We start from the raw sequence: 21,068 nt of genomic DNA, 5'->3' as shown, positions 1-21,068 counted from the left end.
CTGGGATGGGATGTGTGACTTGGTTCAAGCCATGCCTATCTTCCTGCTACGTTTTCTCTTTGACTCAATGATTTCGTCCCCTCTTATTAATTATGTGACGACAAGACCGACAAGTCTAACTTACATGAAAAAAACAATTAGAGTAAGGATTCCACCTTTTTGGGAAAAGAGATTACGTGTGTGCATTCCTGAAAAGGCTTCAGTCCAGAAAGGCGTCCAATTCCATGCACACGATTGCTCCTCAACTCCACACTCTCCCCTCAACACACGCATCTTTATAATCCACAATTCCCACAATCACAAACAATTACCTCTTCCCCCCCGTCTACTCTACTCTACTCTTCTCCACTCCCTCTTTTCTGTTTTCTTCCGATTGTTCTCACCGCTGATCGTCAGATCTACCCGCCGTAAGTTTTTTTGGATTCTTCTCTCTTTTTTGGTTTATCTATTTTTGTTTCGCGGATGTGAAATTTATTCAGTTATTGGAATGCGGTTGTGAAAAAGTTTGGGGCTTTTCTTTTTAATTTATTTTTTCCAATCTGGGATTTTGTTGTGTAAACCTCGTTGGGATGATTGCAATTTTTTTATTTATTAATGTAAAGAGTCAAAAAAGGTGTATGAGTTACTTTGATTCAATTGCGGGGCCTTGCTTAATGAATGGCTGCGGTGTGTTTATGGTCTGATTTTGGTGTTTGGTGAAACTGGCGGCACAGGCTTCGACACTGTGTATATAAGCGTGCCTGGGTTTTGCTATTATAGAGACGTGAGATTGGATTAGAACCACACAGTGCACGAGGCACTGTTGAACATTGTATAAGGGATTTTTGTTCTCGTCCTGTCGAGGAGTTGGTATGCCAGGTTGATGTTTTCCCTTACCATATAGTGTTTTTAATTTCATTCAGCCTGCCTGATGGTATGAATCTCATGATAGGAGATGGGCCCTTGTGGGGTACTCATAAATCAAAGTAAGCATATTTTCGTTGAATTACCCAAATATAAACTCCATTTACATATGTAATTTGTACGATAATCTATATATCTGCTTCATAGGTGCTGCAGATTGATGCTAATTACTGCTTTGGAATTCTCTTTTATTTTTTTGTAACTGACTTTTAAACATGGAACAGGTGTTCCTACTTGCTTGCGAGGATCATTTTTGCGTCGTGAGCTGTGAAACCTTAACTGTCTTACTAACCTCTCTTAATAATAAGAGTTTTGAGAACATGGATGGACATTCCAATAACTTTCGGCACGAGAAATGCCAGTCTTATTTGCTTTTCCATTACGAAACTAAGCTTGGAGATGGTTTTCGGTGCTTCTTGTATTTTCTGGCTCTTGCCTACTGTTTTATTGGATTATCTGCTATAACTGGTCGTTTTTTCCGGTCCATGGAAAACGTGGTTAAGCATACTAGAACTGTGAAGGAGAGAGATCCTTGTACTAATGCCATGGTTGTCAAATACAAAAAGGTTTGGAATTACGCAATAGCTGACATTGCGCTGCTGGCATTTGGGACTAGCTTTCCTCAGATTTCTTTGGCAACAATTGATGCAATAAGGAATCTTGGAAACTTGTATGCTGGAGGTTCGTCCTTCTTTCACAGTGGATAATCTATACTTTCTTCATCATTTGTCTCCCGAACATGGTAAAGAATTTCATTTCTTTATTTATGCCACTGCATCTTGTCTTCTTTTCCTTTTCTTTCTGGAACTCCATATAGATTTTAATGAAAAATTTCCTGGAAAGCTAAAGTTTCATCTTCTATTCGTTTCCACAATTGATGTCCGATTTTAGAATATCTTTGAATTCCCTCTTTAGGGAGACCTAAGTGATTCATTCGTTCTTGATATGTCATTTCTTGGCTGGCTGTTGCTTTGTGTAATAATTTGAATTTTCACACTACTGAAGTACCAATTATAGAATTATTTTGAGCACGGATTTTGTCGGCATTCAGTTGCTTGATCGTTTAGACTGATAAATTCTTGGACAGGCTAGTGCACGGCTTATTGTTTTGCTTTCTATATCTCTCTGACTCAGCATTAGCTTCTTGGATGAAACCAGTCAAGCAGTCACATGTTTTTGCTTTAGGTATTTATGGGTCATGGTCTGATTCTTACTGTGGTAAAAATTGTTTTATTCACTTTTAAGTTTTTTGTTTAGATTATTTTGGTTCTTACCCTAAGGAAGATATGGAAGAGGAATTTTGTTAGAAATCGTATAAAGAATTAGATCATAAATCCAGATTAGTCATGTTCTCAGTAATGGTGATGATTAGGAGACATCAAAAAATTTCTTTTGTTTCACTCTGATATAACCTTTGTACTTTTTGAATTTCAAAAGATCACGGGAGTTTGGCAGAATTTATATCAAAAACATTGGACGTCACTGTTAATTTCATGAACAGGTTTAGGTCCTGGAACACTTGTTGGCTCTGCTGCTTTTGATCTATTTCCCATCCATGCTGTCTGTGTTGTTGTTCCTAAAGCTGGAGAACGCAAAAAGATATCAGATATTGGAGTTTGGCTTGTAGAGCTTGTTTGGTCTTTCTGGGCTTACATCTGGCTTTACATAATATTAGAGGTGATACTTGTTTCCTTTGAGATGTATTTATGGCATGAGCTTGTGAAATTGGATCCTTGACTACGTGATAGGTTTATTTGGTTTATTACACTAGAATTTAGGACTGCGTTTTTGGTTTGTGGCCTCATATTCTTGCTGACTTAATGCTTTAATGTATAAAAGGCCCAAAATTTGGATCTTTGATAGTGAGATCAACAACATTTTCCTTACCAACATTGCAAGCCTTTTGAAGCATAACTTCAACTTGGTAGGTATGGACGCCGAATGTCATTACACTGGCAGAAGCTTCATTGACAGTGCTGCAATATGGTCTACTGCTCATGCATGCCTATGCGCAAGATAAGCGTTGGCCCTACGTGTCTCTGCCATTGTAGGTTTTCGGATGATGAACTTAATTTGATTTTCCTTCTCCGTATACAAAATTAAATAACGTAGAGCTTATTTATTATCACGAAAGAAGAGAAGGAATGCATGACTTTGTACTTGTGGCATTACATTCATTAATTAGAACGAGATCAGAGAGGCCTGAAGACTGGGTACCACCAGAAACTGGTCAATACCGGGATGGCAATAGGAGTCATGATAAGTACTCCGAAATGCATGAAATTGATGACAAAGATAGAAATCAGGACATTGTTGACATTTTCTCTATACACCGTAACACAGGTATGGTTTTTAAATGAAATTTAGTTTGCTGATCTATTAAATTATTTTCTGTTTACCTTTTTTCTTTTGTCTTCAATAATACTTGTTTTAATCTTAGAAAAATTATAAAAGACAGTATACCAATATGCTGCAGATCTTGGCATGCAGAAAGTCGGTTATTAACCATCAAACTAATCTGATTCAGATGTGGAAGATGATTTCCGCAGACTAAATAAATCCTCCCCATGTTTAATAATATGCTGAAAATAATGCTAGGATCTTTGTTAAAAGAGTATACCATCCTGCATTTATCTGAGACAAAATGCTGTTACATTAGGAATCCTTTTGTGGCAGTCATTTGTTCAGTTTCGTCCACAACTGCAGGCCATGTGTATGAACACTTGCCTGTTACTTACATTGCTGAATCCTCCTCAGAGCAATCACATGAAGATATGACTCCTGAAAAAGATAATTTGCTCTCAACCTGGAAGCAGCAGTTTAATGATGCTGTCATGGTACTATTTTGTTACTTCTCTTGTTTTGCCTCTTTATTTCTATCTGATTTATATGGATGCTGGTCACTATTTCATTTAGGTTTATTTCTTTTCTGTTGCTGAATAATTTCTTTCTTCAAGTTGGAGAGCCCAGATCAAAGAAAATTGAATAATACATTCCTACGGCTAGCAAAGGCTTTCTGGAGGTTGCTCCTTGCACCATGGCGATTACTCTTCGCTTTTGTACCTCCTTATCAGATTGCTCATGGATGGATAGCTTTCATTTTCTCTTTAGTTTTCATCAGTGGGATAGCTTACATTGTGACTAAGCTTACAGATCTCATAAGCTGTGTTACAGGTTGACTCTTCTGTGGAAGTTTTTGCTAATATCTGTTACTGTCAGGAACCCTGTCATATATCTTCTCTACTAACTCAAGATGTGAATATGCAGGTATCAGTGCTTACGTCATAGCATTTACAGCATTGGCCGCTGGAACATCATGGCCAGATTTAGTGGCAAGCAAGATTGCAGCAGAGCGGCAATTAACAGCTGACTCTGCCATAGCTAACATCACTTGCAGGTTCGTTTAATCTCCCATACTTCTTTAGAGGCCATAACGTACCAGAATAGTATTTGTCTTCATAAGTAATTTCCAGGTTCCTTTTTGAGCACAAATGTCATACATAAGACTAGTTATTCCGGAAATTGCTAAGGATGAGTCATAAGCTTATAATCCATCCAGTCTATTGATATCTAATTGCATTTCTTTTCCCCTACCATATATTAAGTTATTTGTATGTTTATTCATTTGCTTTGATGTAGCAATTCAGTGAATATATACATTGGCATTGGCGTGCCATGGCTCATCGACACGTTATACAACTTCTTTGCATACAAGAAACCATTGAGGATAGAAAATGCAGCAGGGCTCAGCTTCTCCCTGCTTGTCTTCTTTGCTACATCTGTTTGCTGTATTGGAGTTTTGGTATTTCGGCGTCTTACTTTGGGTGCTGAGCTTGGAGGTCCGAGAGTCTGGGCCTGGGTTACTTGTATTTTTTTCATGCTGCTATGGCTTATATTTGTTGTATTGTCATCTTTACGAGTTTCTGGCATTATTTGAGTAAATGCTCCTGTGCCAGCCTTAAATCTTTTTATCCCCTGAAAAAGAAAAATAGGAAAGAAGAAATATAGTTAAATTAACTCTTGAAAATTCTCTCTTGCTGCTTGGTTGCTCAGTAGTCGTGATGGAGTATTAGAAGGATCATCAAGATAGGACATGAAAAATATGCTGTATAATTATTATTCATCATTCAGTGGCATGTCTTGAATTATGGATTAAAAGCAAGGTTGGAAGTATTTTCTTCTATTAGCAAAATGGAGTATTAGAAGGATCATCAAGATAGGACATGAAAAATATGCTGTATAATTATTATTCATCATTCAGTGGCATGTCTTGAATTATGGATTAAAAGCAAGGTTGGAAGTATTTTCTTCTATTATAATTATTATTCATCATTCAGTGGCATGTCTTGAATTATGGATTAAAAGCAAGGTTGGAAGTATTTTCTTCTATTAGCAAACATTCATTATCCTAAGAGACTAAACTAACCACATCTGCTGCAATGAAGTTACATTCATCACTTGTTTTGCCGGAGAAATGAGTAACTGAATGATATTTTACGCCATTCCATGGCCGATGTCAACAGGCCTAAGTGATCAATCAGAACAAAATGCGATCCCAGGCTCCGGTTTACTTATACGTCCTCTTGACTTAGGCAGCACCACCTGTGCAAGCCGTCAGTACTGGCGCATCATTTCGGCGCTTGCCAGAACTGTATTTCCTGGTGATGAACCTGATTAGGAACTGATACGACCCAAATGCAAGATTGACCACTCATCCAATCAGGGCCTCAGAAAAAAGGAAAACCTACTACTTGAAGGCTCAACTACTATTGGGCTAATTAAGGAAGATGGGTCTGGAGGCCTGATGCGAAAGAAATCCAGCAGAATGGCTACCAGGCCTGTTAAGTTCAGAGACTATTATCTATAAACAAATAAGTTATATATAAGACAAAGTTTGTTAGGTTTAAATGTTGGTGATGACACCTGTCGCAAGATCTTCAATTTCTTGTATTTAAATTCTGCTTCGTGGAATGAAAAAGGATAAAAAACGATATTCTGGCTAACAAATTCTCTCCTTCTTCCTGGGGTTCTGGAGTGTTACTCGAACTGGGACTATCTTGGTCATTTGATATCATTTGGTGCTTTCATCCTCCTACTCCATTATCCCAAATCCATCCAAGCTCTTGAGGAAGCCATCCTCTCCTTTCCGAACGGTTGGCTGAACTTCATGCCTCCATGGATCTGCGTCATGAATCCTTGGTCACTACAGTCTCTGACCTCCAGCCACAGTTCAACAACATGCCTTTGCTCTTCCCCCCATCTCATACACTGCCGCCTCCCCGTCCACTTTACCTCAACCACTTTCTCCACCGATCATGAAACCCCTCAAACTAAATTTGTTGCCTTTCGACGGCTTTAACCCTCTTGATTGGGCGTTTCAAGCAGAGTAACTTTTTGCTTATTACCTAGTATCGTCGGAGCAACGCTTGGAAATGGTCTCTTTTTATATGCAAGGTAATACCTTGAGTTGGTTTAAGTGAATGTTCACGAACCGCTAGCTTTTCTCTTGGGACGCCTTCATTCGCTCCCTTGAGTTCTGTTTTGGCCCATCTTCTTTTGACAATCATCAGGCCATGCTCTTCAAGCTGCGTCAACAAGATATTGTGACTAACTTTCAAGCGAAGTTTGAACGACTTTGCAATCATATGGTTGGTCTTTCCCCAGAGTCCATCCTTAACTATTTCATCTCCAGCTTGTGTCCTGATATCCAAAGGGAGCTCGCCATCCTCCACCCGTCTTCAATCAGTCAGGCCATTGGTCTCACCAAACTCATCGAGTCCAAGTGCAATGATACTTGTCGGCCCCCTTGCTCCTATCAGTCTGCAGGCATCTTCGTCTCTTCCTCCTTTACTGCATGCCCCACCACCAAAGCCTCTGTTTCTAACTCGCCGACTTACAACTACTGAAATGTAAGCCTCCCGTGCTCAAGGGTTGTGTTTTAACTACAAGGACAAATTTACACCAGGCCACAAATGTAAAGCTAAATAGTTCCTCTTACTCCTTCCGAGCAAGACTGATTTTGAATCCATTCCGTCCCCGAAGTCTGATGTTGAATCCCCTTCCCCACCGCCTCAGCCCCTGTCTTTTCTCTCCTCCGTTTCTACCTATAGTCCCATGCATTTTCATCTCCCTGATGCAACTTTCTCCTATCCTATTTCCCTCGCACGCTCTGTTTGCGTCTCTCCATCTTTGAACACCCCGTCATTGTTTTAATTGATTCGAGGAGCTCCAATAATATCTTGCACCCCCGGGTTGCTATGTCCCTGGACCTTCCCATCTCCCCGGTTGCACCCTTTCATATGTTAGTAGGCAACCGTGCCTCCTTTTCTTGCGCTGGTTACTTCCCCTCCGTGCCACTTGTGCTACAATCTTACAAGTCTTCCATTCTGTTCTATATTTTTCCTATTAACATGGTTGATGTCGTATTGGGAGCCCATTGGTTGAGTACCTTGGGTCCTTTCTTATCACATTATTCGGTGCCGTCAATGAATTCTACCACAACAACGTGCTGATTACACTCATTGGCAGTGCTTCTTGCACCCCTTAGTTTGCCACTTTTTCCCAGCTCCAGCGTTTTCTCGCTACTGACTCAGTTTACTCATTTTTTGCCCTCTATACATTCCCTGACCACCCCCACTGCCGTTGATCCCACAACCACTCCCCTACATATATTCCCACCTGATCTCTATACCCTCCTTCGCGAGTTTCAACATGTTTTCGCTATTCCTCATAGCCTCCCTCCCCATAGGCCCCAAGATCACCACATCCACATCTTACCGAACACCCTTCCTGTCAATGTTAAGCCTTACTTTTACCCGTATTTCCAAAAGTTGCTTATGACCAAGATGATCTCGGAAATGCTCCAAGATGGGATAATAGGCCCTAGCACAAACCCCTTTATTGGTTAGAAAGAAAGATGGCTCATGGTGTTTTTGTATTGATTACAGGGCCTTCAACACAATTACAGTGCATGATCGCTTCTCCATTCCAACGCTGGATGAATTACTTGATGAACTATATGGCGCCACTATTTTTTGGAAGCTAGATTTGCGTTCAGAGTACCATCAAATCTGTTTGGCGCCGGAGGATTTCCACAAGACTGTATTTCGAACGATCAATCACCACTTCGAATTCCTTGTGATGCCCTCCAGTCTCACGAACACCCCATCCACATTTCAGGCGGTGATGAATAATATTTTTTGGCCCCTTTTACGTCTCCTCAATGATATCCTTATTTATAGTAAGGATCATGCATCTCACCTCCTGCACCGACGACAAGTGTTGCAGGTCCTTTCGGACTACTGTCTGTTTGCCAAGCTTCCAAAATGCCTTTTTGGTGTGAGTTCCGTTGAATTTAGGCTACACTATATCAGCTGCGGGGTTGACCGCTGGGCCATCTAAATTGCAGGCGATTGCCGACTCGCCTGTTCCGACATCTTTTACGGCACTCCACGGGTTTCTGGATATAACAAGATACTACCTAAGATTCTTCCGGCATTATACCTCCATCTCAGCGCCATTGACTGACTTGCTCAAGCAACCTTCCCTTATTTGGATGGTTGCTGCTGATGTGGCTTTTATTACGCTATGTGATGCCCTCCTTGTCGTTCTGAAGATGTGTCTGCTTGATTTTGCCCTCCCCTTCGAAGTCACTACAGACGCCTCACAAATTGCCATTGGAGCGGTGTTGTCTCAATGTCGACACCCTATTGTTTTTTCAGCAAGAAGATGTCTTTTCGTATGCAAGTTTCTGCCTATGAGAGGGAAATGTTCGCCATCACGGAGGCCGTTCGTAAGTGGTGACACTATCTCCTTGGCCGCAAGTTTTTATTTACACTGATCAGCAGAGCCTCCATTCACTCCTGACACAAACATTAAGATGTCTGCTCAGCACAAATGGCTTTCTAAACTCTTGGAATTTGATAATGAAATATTGTACACACTTGGGAGGGAAACGTTGTTGTCAATGCTTTATCTCGTCACTTGGCCGCTTGTTTCTCATTGCTCTTCGTCATTTCTACAGCGACCCAAGCGATTTTAGCGGTCCTCCGCACGTTTTATTTGTCACATCCTGCTGTCCATTCGATCCTACACCTTGTTCGCCACACGCCTTCCTCTAAGTTGAATTTTTCAGATATCCATGGTGTGGTATTTTATGAGGGCAGATTGTTCATACCTGAACAGACGGGCTCCGTCAGGTTTTACTTTCAGAATTTCATTGCTCTACGGTAGGGGGTCATTCTGGCACAAGAGCCACAGTCGCCTGCCTGGCTTCTTCATTCTATTGGCCGAAAATGAAGACTGATTTTAAAATGTTTATAAGGAATGTCTCACTTGATAGGACAACTAGCATTCCACTGAACGACCAATTGGTCTTCTTCAGCCTCTTCTGGTGCCTAATCAAATTTCGGAGGATTTGAGTATGGATTTCATTACTCATCTTCCTCCTTTTAGCGGCCGCACTGCAGTTTAGGTTGTTGTCCGCCGTTTGTCTAAATACGCCCACTTTATTGGATTACCCACCAAATTCACTGCTTCGACTCTTGCTACTTCCTTTGTTGTGGATCTATCGCTTGCATGGCATGCCAAAGTCAATCGTTAGCAATAGTGATGAGGAGAATTACACAATTACCGAAATGCCCCCCTATTTTCAGCATAATTACTGTGCCCAATGACTGCGCATGACGGGACCCACTGTGCAGTTGCAGCAGCAGCGGTTACAGACCCGACAGAGGGTGACGTGGCGCGCCTTTACTGGAGCCACGTATAACGTATACAGAGGGTATCGTACCAGTATAAATATCCTCATTTATGGTATTTCAAATACGCTTTGACCACCTACTTTTACCGCCAATTTATGCTCTAGTTCGATCCCGTTATCTTACTTTCGACCTCACCTTTTCTGACTTAAGCATCGGAGGGCCATCACCGAGGGCTTCTCGGCTAGTCTGACGTTTGCTGTGTTCTCAAAATCCACTCCAAGTAGCTTAAAAGAGGGAGTCAGCGATCACGACCTAGCTATTCGACCTATTGACCCCGATCAGGAAATCCCAATTTTGAGCGACCTACATCAAATAGGGACCCCTTATTTCTCAGCAAATTCTGGCGCGAGTTATTTCGCCTGAGCAGCACCAAGCTGGCCTATACTAGTTCATATCACCCACAGTCAGATGGGGCAAATTGAAGTGTTGAATCGCGTATTTGAAGCATACCTGTGTTGTTTCGTCAGTGAAGAACCATGCATTTGGTTTCAATTCCTCCATTTGGCTGAGTTCCGGTATAATTCCAACCACCATTCCTCTATCGGCATCCACCCTTCCAAGCTCTCTATGGTCGCCCACCGCCCAGAATCTCTTCTTATGTTTCTGGTATATCTCCGCTCGAGGCCCTAGATGAAGCTCTTTCCCGGCATCACTCGATTCTCTCGATGGCTCGCTATCATTTAGCTCGGGCACACCTTGTTTTGTGATCTTCTTGGTTTAGAACCAAGTCAAGAACAAGAAAGACTGAAAACGCACTAATCGATAGTGCAATTTTTTCGATCTCTCTTTCCGAATACGCTTGCTAGCAAGAGAGCGGATCTCACATTTTCTGTATAGTGTGGACTTCTTTATAGAATTCCTATGTTGGAATCTAGCCTGCACGGATCTTGAAAAGGAACAGCGCATGTAGTCGATTAAAGAAAAGGACAAGTGTAATATTTTTTTTAAATATTGAAATCTCGTGTTCTCCATAGTCTAAATTATAGATCTGTATTTTTTTTATTTATTCTCTGCAATTTTATGCACCAATAGTCCGAGAACGTTCAATGAAATAACCCTTGAACTCTGATTTACTTGTTTATTCCTTTTATAATTCGCTTCCACTGTGTTCCCAAGCCGATCAACTCCCTTCAAAATATAGTGTACTTCAAACCTAAGATCCAATACTAAGTTTATCAGATCAGTTAACAACAACATCAGAATATTATAGATAGGGCGTAGTCTCAAATACCAATTTCAGTACAAAATCCAATTGAGCCTTTGACTCGACGCTATGATTGAGAATTACGAGTACAATAGTATGCAATGGTTGCCAATATAGTAATTGCCCATGCCACAATAACAAAAATGAGGAAGACCGTAGCTCCAACTAACCGTAACTCGTTGTTCATACTACTTCACTAAACTAATCCAAATTAGAGATACGTTTTGAGTAAATTTAGAATTGTCTTTCTTATATATTCACACATTGATGGATCTACCCATTAGAACATCCCACAATACCACCCATATTGCAAAATTTGAACTAAGCATTAATAGCCCAATCCATGATAACATAGGATAGCTCAATAGAATTTTTGAAAAATTGTATTTTTAAGGTAAAATTTCCTCCTTGCCCTTCACGTCATAAAAAAAAATATAAAGCTAAATAAAATTATTTCATATTCTACAAGACCATTTTCGTTAATTCTCTACAACAAATGAATTGAAACTAACATGATGAACTCATTATTAGATTGGTATTAAGATAAAAATTTAATATTTTATAATTATGTCAAATTTATGAAACATCGTTCTAATTTACACAAGTTTTAAATGTATCATGGATGCCTTTATTCAACCCATTTGTGTAAAGTATAACACCAAGAATTTTGCGGGCTTAAGCAAACGGGTTGCGTAGACTATATCGCGAAAATAAACTTTGATATGGGTTTAAGTTTCATATTGTGCAAGATAAAAGCCCATCTGTTCGTTGTCTTGAAATTCTGGCCCAAGTTGTCAGCTTGCAATATTACATACAAGATCCAGAACAAGGGATCAAGTCGGACAAGCTATAGCAATTAGACACACCAGAAGAATCCAAATATGGAACTTCTGCTGCTGTTTCCGCAGCCAACGGCTACTCCTCTTGTGCGCCTAATGCCATGTCTGTTTCACGCTTCCAAGAGAAAGAGATATCGTGTATTTAGTGCGCTCGAGAAGGAAGAAGATGACTTGTACTTCCAAGCGGCTATGGAGCGCGCTTCTCTCCGTTTCCGGGAGACCCTTCGCCCAGGCATGATCATAAATACAGCAGTTTTGTGTTGTCCTGCATAACTTTCGCTTTGACATTTCATCAAACGGCTATATGTGACTGTCAGTGAATATGTTGCCTTCTTGAAGAATCTTTGCTGTGTCAATTTCACATGGCACAAGTAGCAAGTTGATAAACCCAGCTCAAAAGTCTGTTGTTTGACATGCATTCGAACGCAAACATAAAGCCGAGGAGCAATATTTTTCTCGATACTTCTTCGGTTTCATGAGAAAAGGAAGACCCATTTTGTTCTGCTTCCTTTCCAGTTTCTGCATTCTTTTCATACTATCTCTAAATTTCAATGAGCTGATATGACTATACCATCAAAGTACATTTTTTAGCCTAAGAATTATGAATAGTAAGTTCTACCTTCCACTGGGAGACTTAAATATGACAATGTGCTTTGCCTTTTCAAATTATCTATAAATGTGAAGTGCAGTTTGTCTGAGTCTTGGTTGGATTTGGCAGATCCTCTGTTCATAGATCCATACATCAGATGCCTTCTTCCACCTGATATTCAAATGGATGTGAATCAAGATTTGCACGAACACTGCCTTGCAACCAAATTCATTGATGATAAATTGCTCGGTACAGTACAGAACAATGATGGGCTTAGGCAGGTATCACATCAATGCATGGAAGCCAAAGTTGATTGTTTCTGCAAGTTTTCAAGTCATATGATGGTTGTTTTTTTACTTGTCCCAGGTTGTTCTTTTGACGGATGGCATGGACACTCGACCATACCGGCTTAATTGGCCAGCTTCAACCATATTATTCGATGTATCTCCTGATAGAATATTTAGAAGATCAATCAAGAAGCTTGAAGGTTTGAACTGTACTGCCAACTTCTGTACAGCTCAGTTTGCAGAAATTCAAGAGCTGATGTTACTGCTAAACATCCACACATTATAAATTATTTAATGCTCCAAGAAAGTAATATTATGTACAATCCCTCTCTTGGTCCGTAGAAATACATGGAGTATTCGGGTTCTAGGCCATCCCACATCAGATACTTGAAGTTGTCATAGGGTTTCGCTCGGGTGTTGACATTTTATCAAAGTTATTCTTTCCTTTGAATTACACGACTTGAGCCAAACAAAGGACCATTTGTTTAGATATGACGGCCATGTAAATCCTGCAGCATAAAGTTTGTTTTCAGATGTTCATGATTACTTCACAAGGATAGACATGTTAACAGTATGTTTTCGCAAATGATTAGAGGTTGGTGCTAAGATTCCAAGAAGTTGCTTGTTCATTCATGTCCCATATGAAACCTCTGATATTCAACAACTTTTACGCAACAAAGGGTTTAATGGTGCCAGACCTAGTCTTTGGGTCTTCCAGGTGATTAAATTCTGTTCTTGGTAAATAAACTTACTTTTCCGAATTTCAGTCTTCTTTCAGCATCTTTTACAATGTTGTGTGTCGTGTGCAGCCAAGGCTAGACTGCCACTCGTTATGACCTGAATTATTTTCCAAGTTGTATGCAATGTTGATTTCTATCTGCATCTTGCAGGGGCTTCCAATAATGACTTTGGCTAATTTCAAAGATATCTTGGGTGCCGTCAGTAATTTAGCCATGAAGGGATGTCTTTTCTTTGGAGAACTACCTAGTTGGTTGGTAGAAACTGAAATCGGGGTCAAGGTTAGCGAGCTTTGATGTTGTTCTAATATAAATCACCTCTATTTAGATTATTGGTCCCCATTTCACAAGAAGAAAGATATCTATTTCTTGTTTTGATTTAGTCCACAAGAATGGAATGGATGGACAAGCTTTTCGTGAGTCACGGTCTAAAGGTGAAGATGATCAAGTATGATGAAGTAGCTAGAAATCTCGAGAAAGAATCAGCAGCTGGTGACCACAAAAATATTCATTTCGTGGCCGAACAGCTGCAGTTTTCTGATGATCAGGTTAACAACAGTCTTACGTTCCACTTTGAAATAATGCATAGTTGATTAAGTCCTGATTCCTCATAGCATCCCTTGATTTTCTGCCCTTAAGCCCAGGTCATTAACCATCATAGAAGAATACTAAATTGCTGTTTTCTTTTCTTTTCCGAATATTTCGAGTGGCTTATAAGACATTATTATGCAAAATCTTACAGATGGAAATATGGAGAAGAGAGTTCCAGAGGATAGAAGAAGAAGGAGATGAAGAAGGCTTTGAGGAGCTCTGAGTTTGATATTTCAAATGTATTTCCTGTTTGGCAATCTGCACACCCACAACCTATGTAATTGGTGAAGAAAATCAACCTCTGTGTGTGTGTGTGTGTGTAATTTGTATTGGAAATAGACAACGATTTCTACTAAACTTCCTATGTCTTTTTTCTGAATAAGATCTCTGTCCTTTTCCTTTTTTTAATATTTGAATCTGAAAGATTATTTTTGACATTTTTAAGGTTTTTGAACTTGAGGCCTTCAATTCTGGACAACAAGTGCAAAGCTCATCTTTGCAACAAGTGATTGTCTTATAGAATGAGCCATGAATTCAGGCTGGAGATTGTCCAAAAAGAACAGCGACTCTTGGTAGTGCAAGAAAGCCAATTAAACTTAAAGCGGGTTCCACTCCCATGGAGCTATAAAGTCGCTACACTGAGCTCTCGATTAATGAACTATTTTCCCCCTCTTGAAAGGATTCTATTGCACCACGTATGCAATTCCTGGAAATAGTTAATTAACATGTCTTTGCTTCCTCATACTTATCTCCTACATCTTAAAATATTAATAACTTGAATTGTTCTGCTCAATTCTTGAAAATATATTTTTATTTTGCATATAAAAAATAAAAGAATTCACCGAAAGTCGTTGGGTTTTGAATATTCTGCTGATAAAAATAAGAAACCCGAATATTTAAAAATGTGGGATATTCTAATTTTCAAGTACTCCAATGATGGATAGACAATTAAGGACTGGAATAATTTACTTCAAATATGGTATTAATGAAAGATATGATTGAAGCAGAATTATACGTGTAATTTAATTATTTCATAAAATTACTTTTTATTTAATTTAATGTGCAAAAGGAATGATTGGCTGATAATTACGAAAATAGCGTATATAAATAGCGACGGGTTTTGGTTTTAATAATGGATTTCAATATAATGATGTGAATGTTGGATTAGTCTATATTATTCAGGGATAATTACATTCTCTTTTCTTGAAATTTAGTGTATTACATTTATGGTATAATTTGTACGAGGGAATAGATTAGGAATGGAATTAGTATTTCTAAACTCATTACGTACACATGCTTGGTATAACTTAGGAATATCGATACTCATTTCTTAGGAATGCCCATTCCCGTAAATATGGGATTAGGGATTCCGCCGCCTACTCATGGATTTAGCTATTCCCAGTAGATCCGGAATAGATTATTTTTATATAGCTAAAATAACTTTTAATAAAATTATGCTTGCAAGATTTATAGTCACAAAATTATATATTATTTTGAATGCATTAAATAAATTGAATAGCAATATAAAATATTAAACATATGTTACCAAAACATAAAATAAAATATAAAAAGTATTTTTTTAAATACTTTTTATTAAATATAATATAAAGTTATTAATATCTTTATACCATATATTAATTTTTTTAAATACTTTTTATTAAATATAATATAAAGTTATTAATATCTTTATACCATATATTATTGTATTCTATATTTTTTTATATGTATGCTAAAGTATATAAATAAAATGTATTTATTAAAATAATTTAAATATATGAAAACATCCAACAATATATATTATTTCTTAGTTGCTGTTTTTTTATTTTAATTTTTAAATTTCGTTATTTACAAAACACATAAATGATGATCTGAAAAGTTTTGATTCAATTTCTTTTTTCATTCCTTTTGCATACCAAACATAGGAATAATATACCAAAATCACTGAATTCCTACTTTTTATTCCATTCATAAATTTATTCTATTCCCCCAAATTCATTCCTACATACCAATCATGCCCTTAGCATTTATGAGTTTTGCTTTCGTCTGACAAGTAGGTTCTCCATCAGGCAAAATTAATTTAATTTCTTGATATTAACAAAAGAAATTGAATGAAATTAATATTCACCATCGATTAACTTATTATTAATTTATTATAAATCAAGCAAATTCTTTATGACTGAACTACTCTCATAAAGATGAAGATATACTTCCTCATACGCATTCAAGCGTGAAGATGTATGAGGGTAATTTGGTCATAAAACTATTAATTTGACCTGTAATAAATCAGTAATAAATCAATTATAAAAAAATATGAATTTTTATCTATTTTTTTCATAATATTAAAAAATTCAATAAATTTTGAGTCATAGAGGTATATATTTAAGTAATAAATAACAACTTTCAAACTACAAAAAGAATATTTACAACTATACTAAATTTAAAAAAAAAATATATATATATATAAATATCATCCCTATTATTAATAATTGAATATAAGGTAATCATTTTAATATAAAAAAGGCCTAAAAGTAAAGGGGATTTATAAACATAGTGGCGGTGCAGGGCTTAACAAAGAAAATATGAAATATTATTGTAAGAATTGTAGAGATAAGATTTGGTATACTAAATTAATAGTTCTTGAAAAATTCATGCATCCTCTCTAACTTTGAGCCTACATTTTAGGTTTAATATATAATAATATAAAGGTGAGGTCATGTGGGGGAGATTGGGCCGCCTTCATTTGTGGCCACCCAACATATACCAAATTTGAGGGTAAGGATCAAGATTCCTTGCCCCATTTCCTCTTCCATGCATTATTCTATTATTTTTTTAATCATAATTTCATTTAAAAAAGAGGTAATTATACTCTCCTCTTTTGAAATTTATGGTAATTATAAATAGATTTTTTATAGTTTGAGGAGTTACATCTTACGCTCTTGAGGTTTGCTTTCGTCTAACAAATAAATTCTTTTATTGAGCAATATTCACTGAATTTGCTGGTATTAATAGAAAATATTAAATGAAAATTTATATTCACACTCAATTGACATATTATTGGCTTATTCAGGTCAAATAATTTTTTAGACTAAATTATCCTTATAACGATCCTCACATCCATTAACGCGTGAAGACGTATAAGGGTAATTTGGTCATAAAAAGATTTATTTGATTTGCAATAAGTCAATCAGGGATAAATATAATTTTTTTGTTAATATCAACAAACTCGATCAATTTTGATTAAGGAAAGGACTTATTTGTTAGACGAAAGCAAAAATCAGGGCTGCTAGATGTAATTTTTCAAATTATATAAGATTTACGTGTAATTATACCAAACCTCTAGAAAGAAAAGTGCAATTATCCCTTTAAAAATTTAACCTATGCATGATTTCTTAATCTAATATGTAAAGTTGAAGCTATATGAATAAATCATGGATTCGAGTTTCTTTAAAGGTGAATATTTATCTCACTTTATATGAATTTAGTATAATTTATTTTGTTGTATTTAGTTTTATTGAACCAATGTATTTCTCAATTTATTTAAATTTTGATATAATATGTGATTATCATTTTTTTAAAAAAAAGTCTAAAAGTTTGACCTGATATAAATGAGCATTTAATAATTACTTCAAAATAATTTCCTATTAAACGACTATTTAAACTAAAATTTAACTGCTGCAGAGGAGAATCATTTAATATATTTATATTTCAACACGCATTCCTCACCTACAAATCCTATGCGTGAAGCATTTCGTTTGTAAATGATTGCCAATAGAATTCGAACATATAACATCTTGTTTGGTCTGATTTTGGTGTACGTTAAACTTACGGGCGAAAATTATTTCATATTAATATATTCAAGTTCCGATATTTGATTTGACAGGAGTTTGGTTAAAGCTGAATTCTTGTGGAGAGCAATCGTTTGAGTTTCAATTTAAAATTTAATTTGATATATTTAAAAGTATGTGTAAAAAATATAGAATTAATCTTTACATCGGATGACACACTTAATAATTAAAAATAGAGTAAAATACAATTTTAAGAGCTCGAGTTTTATGAATGCAGACAGATAGTCTACTTTTATAATAATATCTTATTTATTTATTTACTTTAAATATATTAATTAATTTACAAATATTAATGTATCGGGTTAGTATTTAAGTATAAAACGAGCAACCTAATAATTAAATGTCATTTATTGTAAAAATATATTAAAAAGTAATGTAATTATTGAGTACATAAGTTGAGTAACTTATAAGTGCAGTAAGGGAGAAATATGAATAAGCAGATGAGAAAAGTCAAAAAGGAGCGGAAAGGGGGGAGCGGGTGCATGCGAAGTAACGTGCATTGACCTTGACTCACCTGGACTCAAATCAGCCTTCTGGAAAGTTTGAGCGGTCGTCCAGGATCCAGAAGAGCAACAAAGCTCAGTCCCGCCGCCTCAATGCTCTCAAGACATCTCCTTCATCTTCTGTCTCTACTAATAAAGAAAAGAAAAAAGCCTTTCTGCTCATACACGCCTGTTTGTGACATTACCACATTTTTATAAATTAAGTATAATTACTCTTTTCTATATATATTATTTTAATACCATTATACTAATTCTTTTATTATATCGTAAACGAATTCTTTTATTTATTTTTTAAAAATATAATTTCAACCACAGTCGAAAATTCTGTTCAATTGTCAAAATACCCAACACTAGGAAAAAAATGACTATTTGCTATGATCTTAATAACTATGAACTAAAAATTATAATAAATAATTTTTATTGACATGGTTAAATAAAACTAATGAAAAACAATAGATTTTCCACTAAAAAAAGATTATTTGCCATGATTTTTAACACTGAAAAATATTTAACCACCCTTGTAGACAAAGGCCAACACCAATACATGAACATGGTCAATTACTATTTTTTTATGATTATATTATTTTTAATCATGATTAAATATTATATTTCTTGTAGTAATTTTAAAATTTATTAACTAATAAATTGATTTTTTAACATAATATATTAATTTATATAAATTTTTTATTATTATATATTTTAAAAATATAAAAAAATATTTATTATTAATAAACAAAGACAATCATACCCAAAACTAATTTACCATATACATGCAGCAACGATGCCATGATGGGTAGGACAGCTAGTATGTATGTAGAATATCTGGGGTTAAACCGTTAGATTTCAGCCACGTAGCGCCGGCCCGGAAAGTTGTTCACGTGTGAGTGGGGTGCTGGTGTGGCGAGGAGTAGCGGTTTACTCAACCTCCCATGCTCGGATCTATCGTCACACCTAATTGACCTGTTAAACAATTTGGAAATATTTAGGCGTTGTTTGGCGTCACAAGAAACTTGATAATAGTGACGTGACTTTTTGATTGGATCAAAAGGTGAACATATTCTAAGCTTCTTTTTTTTTTAATAAATTATTATTAGCTAATACAAAATATTAAAAGTAAGTTTATACTAAAAAAATAATTAATTTGGTTGTCCTTTGCAGCACATATTAAGGTGAGTAGAGACCAACATGGAATCCATCGCGCTTACGACACTTTCAACTCATATGATTGAGAGAATTGAAATAATCAATCAACCACTCGATTTTAAGCAATCATCAATAATTTTTATTACCGCGTGGTCGACCCCAAATCCCCCACGTAACTCCTACTTTTCTTTCTTATTCCATTTTTGTCTCATTTTCATTGACTCTCCAAACATACTCTTGTTAAAAAGACAAAGACAATTACTGATAGCATAACGAGATTTTAAACATTGATATCTTAGTTTAGTGGTTAAGAAAATTGAGATTTTATGAACGACTTCAGATTAATGAATTTAAATTCTATCGAATGTGTGGGTATTTATTTTATTTTATGTGAATTATTATAATATATTATATAATTTATTTACTCAGTTTAGTCGTATAGATATTTTTATAAAATACGAAAGTATAAAGAAAAATTGAATGAGGATGTGAAGATGGGAAGAAACAACCTTTCACGCGCTCCAAATTACACCCAACTTAACTTGTCCTAACCTTCCTTCTCTCTATAAATAAGGCGGCATCTTGTCCACAGCCTTCATTCAAACATAACCCTAAGCAAAGCAGAGAGAGAGAGAGAGAGAGAGAGAAGTCTTCGAGAGAGTTCGCAGCTGCAGAGGATTTTTCCAACGATTTCCACTTTTAAGGAAAAATTTTCCTGCAGCTGCTTTATTACTTTCTCTCAATCAGACAACAGTTTCAATCGACGTAGTGTAAGAGAAAAATGGCTGGCTCTTTCTCCAGTGCTAAGACTGTCTCTGCTTTCGTTACCCTTGTCACCAGGTAATAAGACTTCCTTCTTCCATTTTGTTTTAGTATTTTGTTCTTCTTGACGTTGTTGGAAAATGACAAAGAAAACAGATGATTTTTATGCGTGCTGAGTGTTGTCTGGTTTGGATGAAATTGGTGATTTGATGTGGGTTTGTTTAACTACGAATACAGGAGGGGATACGCAGCTGCATCACAGGGCGGTGTTTCCAGCGCCCTCAGAACCGGGGCTCCGAACGTCATGTTGAAGAAAGGATCCGAGGAATCCAGCAAGACTTCATGGGTGCCCGACCCGGTCACCGGGTACTACCGTCCGGAGACCCAGGCCAAGGAGATCGACGCTGCTGAGTTGCGCGAGATGCTCGTGAACAAAACCAGACAGCACTAGATCCGACAGACGACGCGATGACACTGCCGGGCACGGATCCTCTGGTCCAAGCACCACACAGAAGATGACGCCGGTGATTGAGGAATTGAAATGTTCTTCCCCTTATAAAAATATAGAAATATGAATAGAGTGTTGTGGCTACTCCATCCTCCTCCGTCCTCTGTTGTCGGGATTCGTAGTTTCTTTGAGAGCTATATACATATGTTTCTGAAATAAAATATTTAATTTCCGTTAATCGTCGTATAAAATTTCAGTTTGTCTGATTTGATGTTCAAGAATTTCTGCATTTCTTTTCAGCAGTGCAGACCGACCACCTTCGATTGTGGAAGCAAGCAAAACTGATTTCGACAAGACCAATATTACATAAACAAAATGATGCGAAATAATGATTAAATTAGCACTCTACCGCACTCAAACTATATTTATATTTAAAAAGTTATTATATTTATTTA

General features: G+C 36.8%; 3 protein-coding genes across 12 annotated transcripts; all 3 read left to right on the top strand.

Annotated features, from left to right (window-relative positions):
- On the top strand, positions 113-5,912 carry LOC105165220 (magnesium/proton exchanger-like). Of its 10 annotated transcripts, none has more exons than XM_011084155.2 (11): positions 114-407; positions 714-849; positions 932-965; positions 1,128-1,584; positions 2,405-2,580; positions 2,832-2,950; positions 3,089-3,246; positions 3,580-3,740; positions 3,861-4,077; positions 4,171-4,300; positions 4,543-5,019. In XM_011084155.2, the coding sequence occupies exons 4-11, from the start codon at positions 1,224-1,226 to the stop codon at positions 4,838-4,840; spliced, it is 1,620 nt and encodes a 539-aa protein (XP_011082457.1). In that variant the 5' UTR covers positions 114-407; positions 714-849; positions 932-965; positions 1,128-1,223; the 3' UTR covers positions 4,841-5,019. The 10 variants fall into 10 exon arrangements, with proteins under 10 accessions (XP_020550722.1, XP_020550721.1, XP_011082457.1 ...); XM_011084154.2 differs by having other exon boundaries at positions 714-858; XM_020695063.1 differs by lacking the exon at positions 4,543-5,019 and adding an exon at positions 5,427-5,912 and having other exon boundaries at positions 113-407; positions 714-965.
- Positions 11,716-14,294, top strand: LOC105165218 (putative S-adenosyl-L-methionine-dependent methyltransferase MSMEG_1480/MSMEI_1444). Its single transcript, XM_011084153.2, has 7 exons — positions 11,716-11,940; positions 12,427-12,578; positions 12,664-12,784; positions 13,178-13,302; positions 13,475-13,603; positions 13,705-13,869; positions 14,064-14,294. The coding sequence occupies exons 1-7, from the start codon at positions 11,751-11,753 to the stop codon at positions 14,133-14,135; spliced, it is 954 nt and encodes a 317-aa protein (XP_011082455.1). The 5' UTR covers positions 11,716-11,750; the 3' UTR covers positions 14,136-14,294.
- Positions 19,996-20,851, top strand: LOC105165217 (protein SENESCENCE-ASSOCIATED GENE 21, mitochondrial). The gene is made up of 2 exons (XM_011084152.2): positions 19,996-20,243; positions 20,403-20,851. Exons 1-2 carry the CDS (start codon positions 20,185-20,187, stop codon positions 20,614-20,616), a joined length of 273 nt encoding a protein of 90 aa, XP_011082454.1. The 5' UTR covers positions 19,996-20,184; the 3' UTR covers positions 20,617-20,851.

This window comes from Sesamum indicum, linkage group LG6 (assembly GCF_000512975.1).
Source record: "Sesamum indicum cultivar Zhongzhi No. 13 linkage group LG6, S_indicum_v1.0, whole genome shotgun sequence".
In the NCBI taxonomy this organism is placed as follows: Eukaryota; Viridiplantae; Streptophyta; class Magnoliopsida; order Lamiales; family Pedaliaceae; genus Sesamum; species Sesamum indicum.
Note: the sequence above shows the minus strand (reverse complement) of the source record. Positions and strands in the feature narration are given on the sequence as shown.